This window comes from Pyrgilauda ruficollis, unplaced genomic scaffold (genome assembly GCF_017590135.1).
Source record: "Pyrgilauda ruficollis isolate IOZ18807 unplaced genomic scaffold, ASM1759013v1 scaffold25, whole genome shotgun sequence".
Lineage (NCBI taxonomy): Eukaryota > Metazoa > Chordata > Aves > Passeriformes > Passeridae > Pyrgilauda > Pyrgilauda ruficollis.
In genome coordinates, this window is record NW_024523822.1 from 16,596,948 (window position 1) to 16,614,397 (window position 17,450).

A 17,450-nucleotide genomic window follows, 5' to 3' on the forward strand; every position below is an offset into this window, starting at 1 on the left:
AAGGCGCAAAGGCTCGAGCGGGCCCGGCGGTGGCCGCGGGTCTCCCTCAGCAGCGCGCCCGCCGCGGCCCTTCCGCAGCCGCCGCCATCTTGGCAGTCACCCCCGACCCCGCGGGTGAGAGGTCACGGCCCGATTGACTGAGCTCTATCACTTCAGCGGGAACGGCTGTTGGAGCTTTGCTTTTTACAGAAAGGCAGATCAGCAGCGGCAGCCGGAGAGAATAAAAAAAAAAAAAAAAAAGGAAAAATAAAATAACCCTGCAGAATAACCTAAAAGCCGACAGGGGCCGCGCCGTATCCCCGTGCGCAGGCGCCGGAGCTCGCGCAGGCGCGGGCGTGCGGAAGGCGGGAAGGGGCGGCGGGAGCAGCGCGCGCCCGGGAAGCGAAGGCGGGTCGGGAGCGCCGGGATGCGCCTGCCACCCCACAGAGATCGCCACCCTCCTGCGGGGGCAGGAGGACACGAGATAAAGCGCCTTCATAACCAAGATTGTTATAAGTAACTTCAGATTCGTCTATCTTAGGTGAAAATAAATGGTTGCATCAAAGAAACTGATGCGGAGTTTGAAAGCGTCATTTCATTTTCAATGTGTGGCAAAACCAATCAGGAGCACTACACACATGGAATGATCACACACACAAAATTAATTTAAACAAACTCTTCTGATGGCTGCAATAAAGCTCTATTCATTAAACACTTAATTTCTTATTTGTTTTACAAAGAAATACCTATGTAAATACAAATTTGGAGCACAAATATAAAAGTATCAATTGTGCTGTGTATTTCAACTAAGGGGCCTTCTGTGATGCAATGGAAGGAATTTCCAGGAGCTTCTAAGGCTTTTCCATCCGTATAACCATTGATCTCTGGCAGTGAACCTTCTGGTGCTGCTGGGGGAGCGCAGCTGTTGGAACCAGACAGCAAACGAGGCCGTCCCTCCCAGCAGAGCCATTCTGCATCTGCACACAGCTGGTCAGACACCACACCCCTGCACCAGCAACGTGCAGCACAGGGCAGCAATAAACAGAGCTCAGGTAGTAGCTTTTATTCAGCTTTTTATCTGTACCAAATTCCAAGTACGCACACAGTGTGCATCTTAAGAGTTACATTTGATTTAGGAGGAGCTTCTCTACTCTCCCCACTCACTCTACAGCTGGAATGCTGGCAGTTCCAAGGTATTTCCTACCTCACATTTGAGTGTGATAGAAAAAATTGTTTTTGTATCAAATGACCAGCATCTGTTAAGCTTAAAATATAAATCTGAAAACTAGCTAATATTAAACTCTGGTTTACTGACATGCAAACAATCATTTTTAATGATTACAAAATTACCATCTCAGGCACACCACTTCATGGCAGTATCACAAAAACACTCTGTTTCATTGCTCTACATAGAACAATATTATCATTACAAAACTGTAAGGTTTCAAGGCACAATTTCTATGTGCTGTCATTTGCCCTAAAGAAGTTTTAAAAAAATAATTGTATTACAAAGTTTTGTAGGTTATTCTTAAAAAAGCACAAGTAGTCTTCTGCAAAGCATTAGTTTTACCTCAGCTACATTTTAATGACAGTTTATAGGAAATTTGTAACACAATGTCCAACTACTCTCTCTTATATTCACACTTCACTGCAATTAGGATTTTTTGTAATATATATAAGGCCATTCTGCCAAGTATTAAAGTGTCAGGTGCTTGTACTGATGTTGTTCATAGACATGACCTTAAAAAGATCCACTTTTCAAAATCAAGACTGATGTAGTCTCAGTGAGGAATGATTTGTTCATGAGCTTGATGAGCTCTGTGCTATTCAAAATGGGAACACTGCATTGAAACTTTAATCTTTAAGAATGGCCAATAATGGGCAGAAGACTAAAATTTCCATTTTGGTATTCAATTCAATTGATTGAATTATTATCAAGGAGGTTTGAAATTTTCATTTCAGACTTACAGATAAACAGATTATGTGTATTCAAGAAGTAGAAGTTGGGCAAAGGAAGATTGGCAAAGAAGTCTGGCAAAGGAAGGTGAGCTGAATATCATTCCTTAGAGGGCACAAGTGTCCTCACACTCTCCTTAGCTGAGCAGAAGACACATGTTCAAGCAGCCTAGCTTAAACTCAAGTACATTGTACAATGATGGTTGGCCACTCTTCTCCCCAGAAGGCAGCAGCAAGCAACATTCACTGTTACTACATTCAGTATCCTCAGTTCTTCAAACAATACTTGTTATGAGATGGGTCTTCTGGAATTATAAACTTTTACACCATTCAGCATTGAGGAGCGAGCATATTTTGTCAGAAGAGCACCAACAGTCTGCTTCTCTGCACACAAGTCTCTACAGAGGAAATAAAGCACATGACATTGGCATTTAGAGATACTCTCCCACAAAATCAATCTGTAAAATATTTGTAACTACAGCAATAAAATGGATTTGGATGTTAGGAAAAAAACCCAGAACTACTGTAACTGTCACATAATGCTTTAAATTACCTAAAGTTTAGAACTTACCTTGACATTTACACACTAGGCAAAACTACACTATTTACTTCAGAAAAAAGAATTTTGGGTTTTAGGCAGAGTTTTATTATTACTGTTTTTATTCTCTAACAGAGTTTTTTATCTAGCAAAAGAGCTAGCTCTGAACTATTCAGTTATATTACAGTAAATTTAGAGCCACTCATAAAGGGTTGATGCAGTTACTTCTTGGTTAGCATCAACATCTGCTCACATATCTCACAGCTGGACATTCCAGATAATGTAGTAGTATAAGTCTTAACTACCAAAGGAACAAAGGAGGCAGTACAGGAAGCACTACTTCTTTATAGTTCTAGTGTTGTAAATATAGAGACTCATTGTAAATGTCAGCAAGTTTAGCCTTTGAATTGTCTGCCTTAATCAAATGAGAATTATCATCCATTCAAACCCAGTAGGATTAGCTTTTTACACACATTTAAATCCAAAAAAGAAAATTACAGATCCCAGAGGTGGGTATTCTATTCATATAGAATCCATTTAATTTAAAATGCAAAGTGTAATAGTATCACTAAGGCAGTGATAGCTCATCAGAAGCCAGCTATACAAAAAGGGAAGAATATAGTAGTAATTATGTTTTAATAAAAATAAATACATCCTTACTGTATATAAGGGGTAATATCCACTTCTGTCCACTTTTCCCGTATGCCAAATAAGCTGTTGAATCTTTCCTGATTGTCTTCAGGTAAGTCTTCCACTTTTAGCAGAAAGATGGTCTCTGGTCTGGAACTTTTATCCACAAGAGCCAAGCCCTGCAGAACAGCATCAGAAAGGAAATGTTAAGTACCAACAGAACAATTAAACTTCCTTCTTTCTGACAATATTCCATATAAGTTGCTCTTTGCAGATCCAAAGCTTTCCAGAACTGTCCTACCAGAGGCAAAGTGAAGAAGTATCATAAGGGCACTGTTTTACAGGCAGTATTTATAATTTCCTTTATGATAAGAAGGAAGTGAGAATCCATTGGGTTTCAACATCTCTCTGCCCACTTTGGGCAAAAGGATTCCAGTAGTTTTTGCTACTCTACTGGCTGTCACTACCATCTGTTCAACAACAGCTTCAGCTTCTGTTCTAGTCACATTTACAAGTAGTAAATTACAGCTTCAACCTTTCTTCAAACAGTGAAACATGCCTGAGTTACAGAAACCTGAATTATCATGATTCCAGACTACTGGTGCTCATAGAGGACATCATAAAGCATACCTGAACTCAAAAGCTGACAGAAACAACACAATACCCAATAATGGATAAAATCTATATACGACACAAGTCAGTTACAGCCTACTCATAAAATAATCCATATTTCTTTACGTGTTTACCTGAAGCTGATCAAGCCTTGTTGTCATCCCCTCAGGGACACTCTGTTGCCAGACTTCTTCAAACTCTGACAGGTTGAATTTAACTGCATTCTGCAAAAGCATTTGTGCTATAGCTCTGCATATTTTATCTTCATGCATTTCAAAGAAAACCTCCCCTGCTGAGAAGCAAAAACTAGTTTATCTTGGGTTCTTCCCTTTTGATAAAACAACAGCCTTGTATTTCCATTCTGTTCTACAGTCTTCTATACACCAAGCATTTTCTTTTCTTTCCCTTGGGAAGTTATTTGACTTGGTATTAATTTGGATAAATTATGGTATCTTCTCATTCTCAAGAACAAATTATGCAGAATACAGCAGCACTGTCCCAACTACAGCTCTCATTCCTATTTCTGAATAGCTTGTAAACAAAACTTTCTCTTCTTTAATCACCCTTATGAGATTACGAAGGGATGAGACTTCATTTTCTCTCACACTGACTTGGCTAAAATTTTCTGAATCAAATCAGGTATAAACACTTCCTTCTACTGTTTCAGCCACCTGTCTGTAATTCAGACTTGCTCCTTGTGCAAATTGCCTAAATATATTAAGACAAGAGTCTGTTGTCACTCCAATGACTTTCTTATGTTCTTTAAGGTTGAGTGAAACTCCTACTTCAGCCAAAGGTGAGATGAAAGCCACTGTGGGGAAGAGTTCAGACTGAATTAGGGCAGTGCAGTATTGCATCTGTGTGTGAGATGGACAATGGAAATCACTACAACCAGCAGATCTTGTGCTGCTTTTCAAGAGATCAAAGGCAGATGCCTACTTCAGGCAAGCTGAATTCATGCCATTGAGTACTCATAATAGCACAATTAATTACTTAAATATTTGAGGTCTTCTAGGGTATCTAAAGAGAGATGTCATTTAAATTTTACTAGTGAGCTCTCTTTGGTCATGAAATTATGGCTTGTACACACCTAAAAAATCAGTTCCAGTACCTCTGTTCACAATTGTCTTGTACAGTTTAATAGCCTTTTTTTCCTATGAAACTTCCTTTAACAATTGTACTGATTTTTAGCCCAGTTTGCTCCCTCCTTATACTGGCAGTGTAGCAGAGTCAGTTGTTTGGGCCATTCTTCACAAAACCTATATTTGCCCACTAATAACTATTTATTTTATGCAAAGTTAAACCATGCAAGCTTTCCCAAACTTACCATCATCAACGTATTTCCTGCCGTAGCTTAAAAGAATGTGTTCTATCATCTCTCTGGAAAAAAAAATCAGAAAACATGTTCTAACACTGTTTACTAGGACACTACTGAAACAGTTACCAAGAAGATTAAGAAACAGGTATGGAGAAAAAAAAATAAACTGAAGAAAATAGCTGATGAGACACATTTTTGTGGGTGAAATGAAGAAGCTTGTAAAAAAGTAAAAGAAGTAAAAGAGAGAAGGATCTCCCCCAAAGGTCTCTTCCACTGTCTAGTTATAACTAGCAAAGACTAAAATGCATAAGGGAAATAAGGAACAGACTCTTGCAATATCACTTTTTTTCCAATGAGAAAGAATTGTATCAGCAACAGTGTGGCCAGCAGGACCAGGGCAGGGATTGTCCCCTGTACTCAGCACTGGTGAAGCCACACCTCAAATCCTGGGTCCAGTTCTGGGCCCCTCACTACAAGAAGGACATTGAGGGGCTGGAGTGGGGTCACAGGAGGGCAACAGAGCTGGGGAAGGGTCTGGAGCACAAATCAGATAAGGAGCAGCTGAGGGAGCTGGGGATGTTTAGCCTGGAGAAAAGGAGGCTCAGGGGAGCCTTGTCACTCTCTACAACTCCCTGAAAGGAGGCTGTAGCCAGATTTGCAAGACTATAATTTTAATAGACAGTTAACAAGTACTGGAATTACTCATAGTTAATAATGAATGTAGGCAATTGTAAGTACTAAAAATAATTGTTTACCTGGGTTCTAGAGATCCAAGTTCTTCAAGGCAGGCACAGAGAGGAACCTTACTCAAAGGCCAGGACTCTGAGTCTATTAGCTGAGTCACATGATTCAAGAGTTTCATCTCATAGTCAAAGTCTAGAATTCTCCAATATCCTGCCAAACAGAGCACCACAAAACACTGTTAGAAGGAAAACATTTAACACCTTAATTCTATTGCCACTAAGATACATTACTGGAGTCTGGACATCCAGGTCACACCTTTACAACATGCAGCAGCATCGTGTTGTTTTCAGGATTAAAAGCTGAGAATAGGAGCTAAATAATAAGAGCATATGTAAAGGAGAATGAAACTTAATTATCTCAATTGTTGGGAATTCTTTTGTAATTCTTTAACTGCCATAAAGACACGAAAAATATCACTCCAAGATTAATCAGATGTGGAATAACTAATGCTTAGTTCAGGAACAGAACTGCATGAACAGGACTGGCTGCATTGGCCCTACAAAGCAACAGCTCAGGTCCAGAGAAGTTCACAAAAATCCAGAAACCCAGATGACTGTAGGACTGCCATCACCTTGTGTCCCAGTGAGGGTATGGGCATGGCCAAGTAAAGGATGAATAGGACCTGTCCAAGGTGAGGCACTGTTCAAGCCTTTCCTTTCTTCACATGACAGGAAGGCACTAAGATAAACCAAGTCCAGGAGGAAGAAAGGACTATGAAAAGGATGGGGTTACCCAAGAATCAGCTATTTTTGCCTCTAGAACTACAGAAAGCAGCACCCATTCATTAATGAAGAGCGTTAAAAAATATTCATGCTGTGGGTGGGATACTCTGATACCAGTGTTTGCAGCAGCAAAGAAGGGGTTATCCTGGAAAGAGAGACTGGCAGTGCCTGCTCAGCTTCATCCTTCTGATCAGATTTGTAGCAGCAGAGGACATGGATCTATGGAAACAAGTCTTAGAACTTTGAAGTAACTTGCACCTTGAAAGATAAGGATATGGAATAGGCCTTAGAAAAAAGAAACATACATTTTGGGGAAAATAGAGAGTTATTTCCTCATAGGTAATAATATTTTTTAGATACAAATACCTTCGATTTTGCAGGCATCTATAACCTGCAATTGGTGGAGTATTTCTTCTTCACTTGCTTGAATGAGACTTAACAAATCTTCTGTTGTATACTGCAACAAGGGGAAAAAAAAAGGAAATAAAAGAATTCTTTATATTAGAAGGAGTTATTCTTACTCCTTCTTTGCTTCAGCGACCATACTAAAAGCATTACAAGCTATAATGAAGGAAAGACTGAAGATAGATGTTTTTTCCCCGCCACTGAATTTTCTAAGGTTTGCCACACTCTCTGAAACTCTTCTTGTAACTTAAAACATTTTCTCAAAGGGTTATTCAATATAAAAGTCAGTCTAACTACAGCAAAGTCTGTACCAAGCAAGTAAAAGACCAAAGTCTGTGTAAGCAAAATACCTATATTTCCAGAATGTCAAACTAGCACAAGCAGACCTTGTAAGTGAAGTATCCCAACAAGAATAAAAAGTCAATGTGTTCTGGCTTTTCTGAAATCACATACTTTAATCTGTGAGATTCAAAGAAAAGGCAAAGCAAAAATCACTTATCACTTTTGGATAGAAGTCAGAACCTGCACTTAGCACCTCCACTGAGGGAAAGGCTCCTCCACCATCACCTCAACAGTTACATGTTGTGTTTTGGTGTCTGCTAATCAGCTGGCACACACACAGCACAGACCCAGCCAGAACACAAACACCTCCCTGCACAACAGTTATGTGCTGAGACGGGAAGGTGCTGTGGTGATGGGTTTATAAAGGTGTGGGTGCATCAGAAGTTATCATGAGGAGTGAAGTAAATGGAAGAAATACCAGACTTCAATGCACTGGAAATAGGACACCAATTCCTTTATTCACAGTAGAGTCTTTTTAATCAACTCTAATATTAAAGTTCTGTTGATTATAGCTCAAAAATATTTCCTATCAGAACGAAAAACACTGGATTAAGTATTGGATTGAGATCTATCTATGAGAACACAAATGGAGCATACCAACACTAAATTTGGAACAACCATATGTTAAAAAAACATTTAATAAATACAGAAAGGCCTCCACTTCCTGCTATACTGTTCCTATCAGATGATAGCAATATGCTATTCCTATCATCAGGCCAAGCTCCCATCGGTATGTCAATGAGGGATGACCCAATTATACAGTACTTAAAAAAAAACACTGCTAGCAATTGAGAGCAAAAATATCCCCAAATCAGTATGTGTTTGAAGTTTATTGCTGCCATTCAGATGCCTTAAACAGAACTCCTTGGGATATGTTTCTGCTTTGAGGCAAGTCCAGCAATCCCAACAGCTTTTTTCAATACATCACTGCTCTCAGCTCTGATGCTTTTATCAGCTGCATTGCCCTTGCAAATATAAAATAGAATGGGTTGACCTTGCATCGTGTCCACACCAGCAACTTCCAGATAATGTATTGAATATGTTTCTTATCCTTTTTCTTATCAGATGTCTATGATCATCTGAGTACGCCCTGTCATTTCACAGTAAAATTCAGTACTAGCCTATACATTTATAAGCTTTCCTCTACTTTGCTAAATCAAAACACTGTGCAACAGGTTCCCTACAGTGCCATAGATCTTTTATGGCTCTTTTGATAGGGCTCTCTGTGTATGATACAGTCCCAAAAATCATGAGACTCAGCTTACAGTAAACAACCAAAAGAGTAATTTGTTTTCAAACAGATTGAAGGTGGCCCATTAATTTCCAGCACACGATAAATGTTAAGTGTAAGCAAACAAAACAGTGGAAATCATTACTACATACATGTAGCCATGATATTATGAAAAATCCTTTGCTGGGATTTTTCCTCTCCTGAGAAGCTGAGGAGCCTCAGGAGAGAAATGTAAACAATTACTATCTGCTGCTGTGGAATGCAACAGGTGCATCCGTGATTGGCCCATGTGGATTGTTTTCCATTGATGACCAATCACAGCCACCTGTGCCAAGGCTGTGAGCAGTCACAGAATTTTGTTATTCTATTCTGTTCTATTCTTGTTGAGCCTTCTGTTCTCTCTGTTCTTTTAGTATAGTCTTAATGTAGCATTTTAATATAATATTTAACATAATAAATCAGCCTTCTGAAACGGAGTCAAGCCTCGTGTCTCCACACACAGAGAGTTCGCCTCAACACATACACTGTTTGGTATTTCAGTGAAAATTAGCCCTATAGGAAAGAGTTTTCCCCTGGAGACCTTTCAGATTAATTTAGGAGTTCCACCAGAGGCAAGGTTAAGACTTGTCTACATTTATCAGATATATCTAATTGTTATCCAGTGAGCTCATAGAGGAAATGCATTCTCCTTCAAAAATAAATGGTGATCAATCCTCAAACCAGTCATTAATATTTGGGAGACGCTGACATCTTTTCAATAATACCCAATACTATGAATAAACACTATTTCATATGACTTTTTCATGTTGCTAGCCTTTGACAATGCTTATAATTTTCAGACAATTTAAGCCCTTTAACCTTTGCCATCCCTTATTTTGCTCTATGTCCTTCTATGCCTAGATCAGCACAGGTAGGCAATTCTGGGGGCAAGATTCTGTAACTAATCAGAAATCAGCCTGTTAATCATCCAAGAAGAGAGAAGCATCATGTCTCTCCAGAGAAAAGTAACATCTGTGTTTGCATATCCAAGCACATGCAGATGGTTTGGTAGTGTCAACTTCAATCAAGCCTCAGCATAAAATACGTGGGAGCAACTACTTTTTGGTTTTAAAGTCAAAAGGAAAACCAACCAAGCTAACAAAACCCCAGAATTTTCATCAGCCTTTCAGCTGAGATCATATACTGCACAGTCCAGGTCTCCCTATTACTCTTTAGGTCCCAAATTAAATTTGGAAACACCTTAAGACAGCAGGACAGGATTTCATTTGTGTTTTCCCTTCTTTTTAGCATGTCTTATTCCATGCCTTATATAAATCCCTGCTACTCTCTTCAACTCCTTACTTCTCCTTGTCATCACCAATTACTGACTGGCTCTAACCTCATACATGGCAGACCCGAAGAAGAAGGAAAGGCTGCATTATACCTTAGTCAACATGTAACTCTCAAGGAATTTAGAAAAGATCCTGAAAGTTGTGCTCCAAGAAACTTCCCACAGGAAAAGAGAAATCCCCAGTCCCCTTCCATGTCCTTCATTTCCTCTTTTAACTAACAAAAAGGTTGCTTACCTGTACACACTGGAAGTGCTAACAACCACCAACTTATTTAAAATAGAAGGGTTAAAAAATTAACTGTAAGAAGCACTGTGAATCATGTGAGGAAAGGGATTTTTCTACTTCAAGATGCTTCCTCACTTTAATTTTCTCATTACCAATTAGAAGAAAGCAATTTACCCAGCTGATTTACCTTTGAAAATGTTGAAGCCTGATCTTTCTGACTATCAGGCCCTTCATATGGATCTTCCATTAAAAGCTTCCTCAGTTTCTTCAGCTTTGGTCGACATCTCCTTAATTCCCAATAGTTCTTGGAGAAACCAGCAATCTACAAGAGAAAACAGCAACTCTTTCAACTTTTTAATATAGCATCTGGATTCAAAGCTGCTTACCAAAAATTATCAGCAAGCAGCGTTAACCCTGTCACTGAAAACAAGTAACTATTAATAGGGTAATTACTTTAGAGATAAAACAATCATTTCAATGTTTGCAATTAAAAAAAATTACTACAGACAATGAAGAATAAATATCCAGTGTTGATTGATAAAAAATATGTTTGTAGTGCATAAGACAAAGGTAATAACTCAACTCTACATGCAAATGACAAGAAACCACCACGGGATATATTTCTGCACAATTATCCTCATAACTGCTTTTTGTCTTAACAGTAAATTGTATTATTGCCATGAAAGCCCTCCTGTACTAACCTGTGTCTATCTTCCCCACTTCTTCCCATGCTTGGGATCTACTTCATGGTCTTTTTAATGAATCATCATGGTCCTAAGCTCAAGCAAAGCCGATATTAACGAGGACAGAAAGCTACACTGGCACACAACTGACAAGACACCTCTGTTCCTTGCCCTGAGCCAACACACAAATGAAAAGCAAGAGGAAGTCTGGCCGTTCTTGATTCAGCAACACTGACTTACCAAAGCTTTACTTTCAGAGTAATCCTGAGGTGTTTCATGGGGTACAGCTTTGAATTACTGCAAGAGTCTTTGAAGAGGGCAGACTATTGGAGGCCTTTCAGCATCATTTCTGTGATTTACCAAACTGACAAAAATAGGAACAGAATCACAGAGGAAAACAGGCTCCAGCTTAGTGACTCTTGACCCAATCAATGATCCCATGTTAAAACAGCTTCCACGAAAAAGTCTCTAGGCAGTGCTTTAAAATACCCTAAGTGCTTTACTGGAGTACTTGAGGTATTTTAGAAGCCCTCAATTAAAAAAAAAAAAAAAAACAACAACAAAAAAAAAAACCCTTAAAACTTTAAAATAATATTCTATTTAAATCAACTATAAGCAAAACCACCTATACATAGAAGAAACTGTATACAAATTCTAATACACAGAAATCTCTCAATTTTAATCTATTACATAACCGGCTTGGTAAAAAATTCAGCTAAACACCAATTTCCTGACAAACTTCCAAGCTTCATATCAACTAGTATTTACTTAAGGGCTAGGCTTTTTTCCTGCCAAGTTGTTTTCTCATCATTTTGGTAATAAGAAGATACTCTGCAGAGAAAAGAAAATAAATAATTCTAATTAATATTCCAAAGCTCCTAAACTGAGATAAGCTGTGTGAGGTGAATAAAATGGCAGATGCTTTGGCTGCATCAGCCGTGCAAGTGATACAAAGATCAGCACCAAGACTGCAAGTGAAGGGCAGTGAAGCCCCAAAGTACGGAGTACATATAGTACCTTTTGCTATGTTTCACAATTTGCAGTCTTAATGAACCATCTTACATTTTTTATATCATTTTGAGAGCTCTTAGAAATAAAACTTTTTAAATAGTTCCTAAGCAAATCACATTTCTGTGATGTGTAATGTCACAGGAATAGCGAAATTATTAAATGTAGCAAAACAAAAGTATATGGAAGAATATTACTTTCTCATTAATCTACTTCAGCTTGAATTAACTTTTTACATTAGCTCATTAGACTTCATGGAAGAACTGATGTTGAAGTAGGATTATTCCTCAATGATGCCATTATGTCCATTACAGAAAATAATTAACTAATAGTATTTGCCCAGCTATTTTTAATAGAATTTTATTAACTATGCTTCAGGAGGGCAGAGAACAATGAATTCTTAAACTGAGAACTCTAAAATCATTCACTTTGACAAATGTTTTGATACCCTAATTGAAAGAGCCACCTTTGAATACATCTCTGTATTTAAAAAATAGTATTCAGATGGTAAAATATCCCTTTTGGGGAAAGCACTCCTAAAAATTAACGTGTAAATAGCTTACTTTAAAAATAGTTGCTAACACTTTGAGAAATTTTATTTTCTTTGCAAGCTTTTAATACCTACCACAAGTAATTACTATGCAATGAAAATAAACCATAGTTTTAACTTCTCTGAAACAATAATAATCATACATTACAGAGAAAGTTCAGCTGCCTAAAGAAAAGCTATAAAGCAATTTTGGATGCCCTAAGACATAGCATGGCCCTGTATAAAAAGCACCTTTATAAAGACAGCCTCAAGGAACTGGTCAATACACAAAGAAGCTACAGCAGACTCGTCCTTTCTCCAGTGGCAGCCTGCAATAGTGGCTAAGCAATACCACAGGGCCTCTAAAATGGCATTAGAAGCCTATGCTTAGGCAACTGAATCCCAGCTGGGATTCACATATGCAGCTTGGACAAAGTTCAAGAAATTACAGAGAAAAAGAAAGCAGAGAATTAAAGGAAACAAATAAAAACCCTGAAAGACATACCTGTGAATGAATAATATTACAAGATGCCTGATCTGCATTCAGCTCCTCTGGAGTTTTGCAGCCAGGAACAAACAGCAGCATATTTGAGGTATCTGCTATTTTCATGTCATAAGTTTTATCTTTGCTGCACAACACTGCGTGTTCATCCTTCTCACCACGAATTATTAGGCTGGAAAAAAAAAAAACCAACATGGAAATAATGATATATTTTTACCTCTGTTTCAGGATAGTATTTTCTCACATTCATACATTTGTAAAGAATTACAAACTGCAGCTCTGTTTGGTAGCAGCAGTCACAGTTCAACAAAATATAAAGATGCAAATGTCAATTAATCAAATTGACTATGTTTTCCCCTCTCCTTTTAATGGGAAAACTCAAAAGACAAGCATTCCAAGTTTTCATGAACACAGCTGAATGCCTATAGTCATACAACAATACTCTCAACGCTCCTAAAACAGGGATGAAGTGATGCTTAATGTGTGAACTAGTTCACCAATCTCAGAAACTAGATTACAAACTAGAGTTGTTCTTTAATGAGGACTGAAGCTGGCCCTTGTGAAACAAGAAAGCAAACAGAAATTGTGTTTATTGTGCAGAGCCCTTCAGATAATTAATACCTATTTTCTTGCAAGTAATTCCAAGCAGGAAAAAAAAAAATCTTCTAGAACAACTCTGGACAAAGAGACAATGTAAAGCACCCTCTTCAGCTCACATACTTGATAAAGATTCTCCATTAGGATGTGATAATACCAAAGCAGGACCACGAAGGGGAACATTCAGTTCCACTCAGGCTACATACACTGACCTAAGTGCTCAGATTCAATTCAATTCAATGCTTCTCTCGTTTCCCAAAGCCTGCATGCATGAACAATGCTCAGCTGTGCCCCAAGGGATCAACATGATGCAGGCCTCTAATTGATAATACTGCATCAGTATTGCACTAAATAGGAATGGGCTTACTAACATGCATGTCAGATAACTACCTTCTTTAGAGAGATTTCTCATTTTTTATCAGTTTTCCTTATGTCACTGGCATTGCAGTAAAGGAAGAAATTTAAAACAGTATCAAAACCTTATCTAGAACCTGCTCTTGGTTCAGAGTTTGGTGGCACATAACCATCCATAATCTTATGCCCATGCTAATACTGCACATCCTTCCCCGCCAATCTGTCTAACTTGTAGGCAACCTGCCATGCATCAGGCCACGAGAGTTCTAATAGGAAAATCTCAAAGTCAGCAGGATTCTTTCAGAGACATGATATCTTTTCTAAACCTGTATTTCTGGTCATAGAATCACAGACTATCCCGAGCTGGATGTGACCCACAAGGATCACTGAGTCCAGCTCCTGGGCTGGCACAGGACTGCCCAAAGAATCACACCGTGTGCCCGAGAGTGCTGTGGCAGGCTCGGTGTTGTGACCGCTTTTTGGGGAGCCTATTCCAGCATCTTCTGAGTTTTGTTTAGAAGTCCCCACAGCAGGACGTTTTCCATAAAAAGAAAAAAAAAAACAAACCAACAAAAAAAAACACCTAAAAACTACGTACAGACAGAAAATAAACCAACAAAAACAAACCAAATACGCTTCTTAGAAGCGTAAACAGTTTTTAGTTTCCATTGTAACGGAGACAGGTCTGAGGGATTCAAGGGGCAGACACGCACACCGCATCACAAGAACACGAGCGCGGACACAGCTCCGGGCCCGGGACAGCGCCGCCCGCCCGCCGTACCTGCGCCCCGCCTCCAGCTCGGCGCACAGCCCCGGCTCCAGCTGCAGCAGGCAGCACTCGCCGCCGCCGGCCTGCGGGCCGAAGCTGAGGCAGTGCACGGCCGGCAGCAGCTCCGCCGGGTTCAGCTTGGCCGTCTGCAGCGTGGCGTCCACCTCGGCGCGGCTCCTCATGGCGGCCCCGGCCCGCTCCGAACTGCGCGCCACGGCCTCCATGCCCCGCCCGCCCAGACGGGGCCGGGCCTGCGGGGAGCGCGCGGCGGCGGCGCGCGCAGCCTGCGTTGATTCCGCGGTTGGCGGACGGATAGACGGAGGGACGGACGGCGGGGCGGGCGGGAACGCCTCGCAGTGGTACCGAGGGGAAGGAAGGACTCTCTTCCTTCTGTTCCTCCGCCGGGTCTAATCTGGGACAAACCTCCTGATTTCTGTCTGGCTGCACAGGAGCCGGGCTGTGCTGCAATGAAATCTCTCGTTCTGCCAAAAATGCAGTAAAAATATACAAAGTGCGCTAAACTAAGTAAAATGACAAAACATTGCAAAAACGTGCCCAATATGGAAGTCACTGCCCAGCTCTGAGGCAACATAAAATCATAGACGTGTTTAGGATGGAAACGGCTTCCAAGATCTAAAATCCAACCCGTTATCCAGCGCTGGCAAGTCCAGCACTAAACCGTGTCCCTGAGTGCCACACCTGCCTGTCTTTAAAACCCCTCCAGGGATGGTGACTCCGCCGCTTCCCTGGACAAGCCTCTTCCACTGCCTGACCACCTTTCCTGGGAAGACATTTTTCCCACTATCCAACCTAAATCTCTGCTGGTGCAACCTGAGCCCACTTCCTCTCATCTGTGGAAACCCAGGGCATCGAGAATATTTCTCTGTCTGCTCTGGGGTGTCCTGACCCCCAAGGGAGCACTGACTTTGACCCTCATTCATGGAGAAAGTTTCCTAGACTTCAAGATAGACTAAAATCCACAAAAGTGTGAAATAGATTATAGAGAGTAGTGTATCACTCAGTGAGAAATTTAAGTTTTGGGGGTTTTAGTGTGTTGTGAATAGAAGCAAGATAGAGAACACAAGGTGTTGTCCTGAGTTTCTTCTTCATGCTTCTTCTTCCTTCTTCTTCATAGGTTTCAGTTCTTATTTGTAATTAGGTAAAAAAGTCCACATTGCAGACTCTTTAAAATCAGTTATTAAATTAAAAGAAAAAATAATCTAGGTGTCAGTTCTTAATTAGATAGCTTAGTCTTAAAAGACCTTGTAACAAGAGATTGTTAGCCATTTTGTGCCTTCTAATGAAAAGCTGCCGAACTCACACTACTGAGACTGTTTTGCTAATAAGAAATAATAAACACTTGAGTCCGAACATGAACTACCATCTCAAGTGCCTTCAATCCAAACCCAAAGAAGCCAACGGCTAAGACCCCCACACTCATCCTGTTACTTCTCAGCTGGGATAATTCCTGGCTGGCTGCAGCATCCTTTCAGGGAATGGTCGTGAGCAATAAGGTCTCGACTGAAACTCCTTTTCTCCAGGCTAAACATCCCCAGCTCCCTCAGCTGCTCCTCATCAGACTCGTGCTCCAGACCCTTCTCCAGCTCTGTTGCCCTTCCCTGGACACACTGCAGCCCCTCAATGTCCTTCTTGCAGTGAGGGGCCCAGAACTGGACACAGCTCTCGAGGTGTGGCCTCACCAGTGCTGAGTACAGGGGGCAATCCCTGTCCTGGTCCTGCTGGCCACACTGTATCTGATCCAGGCCAGGATGCCATTGGCCTTCCTGGCCACCTGGGCACACACTGGCTCTTGTTCAGTCCCTCTTGACCAGCATCCCTTTTCCACCTGACAGCTTTCCAACCTCGCTGTCCCAAGCCTGGAGGTGTGCCACTCTCAAAGTTTTTCCTTGACACCAAGGCATGACAGCAAGTGTGGAGAGAGGGAGGTTGAGTGTGCAAGCCACCACCGTGGGGCCTGACAGTGGGTGGGAAAGCGCTGCTGAGGTGGCTGCCATGCACTGGTGTCACTCACCCCAGGTACTTCTGTCCCTCTGGCGACACTCTGACCGAGGGCAGCTACTTGCAGGCTCTCATCCATGCATGACCCCTTAGGAAAGGGCTTGCACAGCCTCCACACAGAGGTTTGTCTCCCTGTGACTCAGGGCTCAGCTCAGGCTCTTGCTGTGGCCTGATGTGGCTACATCTGCCAGAGGAAGCCATGAGGAAGTGCTTGAGCTAAAGCCATGACACAAATGAGTGGAAGCCACAGGCATGAGCAATTATTGCAATGGAAATAGTCTGCAGCTCAGACATTCAAGGGGAAGTCTACTGACATTCTTAAACCACAAGAAAAGAACAGAAGCAGAGGCTCAGAACACAGCAGCGAAGCAGCAACGAGTTAGACTTCTGCAAGAAGCAGCACAGGATGCCTCTTCCCTGCTTGTCCAGGACAACTGGCTCCTCAGACACTCACTGATTTTTGCTGCAGGACATATTAACACTCAGCCTGATTGTGTGTTAGTTCTAGCTGCCACTGTGTGCATCAGCTAGAAACAGTGCTCCTAAGTTATGTCTATCCACTTGCAGAGTTCCTCTGTGCTTGGTAAAAGTCTGAACCAAATGACCCAGATGAGGAGGTTGTAACCCCTATTATGTGGGAACCAGGAGCAGGAGCTGGTGGGATGGAGCTGGCTTCGTTCAGTCCCAGCCTGGCAGAGATCAGCTGTTGTATGTGACTGAGTCAGGCATCTTCTGTCTTCAGAAGGTGATGCCTGAGTGGTTCCGGAGGGGCAATTGGCCTTGGAGAAAACTTTGGCTGAAGTTATCAGGCAGTTATCTCTGTCACACACTTGTGCAGTGGCTTGTTCAAGACTTAGACATTGGTCATGTTTTCATGTTTTATTTCAGTTTTTGGCAGATGGAAATACCGTCATTGTGCACACAGGAAACCAGAGACACTCCAACTTTGGCTAGTT

General features: G+C 41.1%; 1 protein-coding gene across 2 annotated transcripts; it reads right to left on the reverse strand.

Moving 5' to 3' along the window:
* Positions 1-1,812: 1,812 nt before the first annotated feature.
* On the reverse strand, positions 1,813-14,719 carry DSCC1 (DNA replication and sister chromatid cohesion 1). 2 transcript variants are annotated; one of them, XM_041470753.1, is made up of 9 exons: positions 14,488-14,719; positions 12,759-12,927; positions 10,221-10,355; positions 6,866-6,956; positions 5,789-5,927; positions 5,043-5,095; positions 3,850-4,004; positions 3,134-3,282; positions 1,813-2,333 (listed from the first exon to the last, which is right to left on the reverse strand). In XM_041470753.1, exons 1-9 carry the CDS (start codon positions 14,697-14,699, stop codon positions 2,225-2,227), a joined length of 1,212 nt encoding a protein of 403 aa, XP_041326687.1. In that variant the 5' UTR covers positions 14,700-14,719; the 3' UTR covers positions 1,813-2,224. The 2 variants fall into 2 exon arrangements, with proteins under 2 accessions (XP_041326687.1, XP_041326686.1); XM_041470752.1 differs by having other exon boundaries at positions 3,850-4,007.
* Positions 14,720-17,450: the final 2,731 nt, after the last annotated feature.

Excerpts from the sequence above, each read along its gene's own strand:
- DSCC1 (XM_041470752.1), bottom strand. The coding sequence starts at position 14,699 with ATGGAGGCCGTGGCGCGCAGTTCGGAGCGGGCCGGGGCCGCCATGAGG. Across the intron at positions 6,957-10,220 it reads AGGCTTCAACATTTTCAAAG|TATACAACAGAAGATTTGTT; the intron begins GTAAATCAGCTG and ends CCCTTGTTGCAG. Across the intron at positions 2,334-3,133 it reads GATATTACCCCTTATATACA|AGACTTGTGTGCAGAGAAGC; the intron begins GTAAGGATGTAT and ends TTTCCTCTGTAG.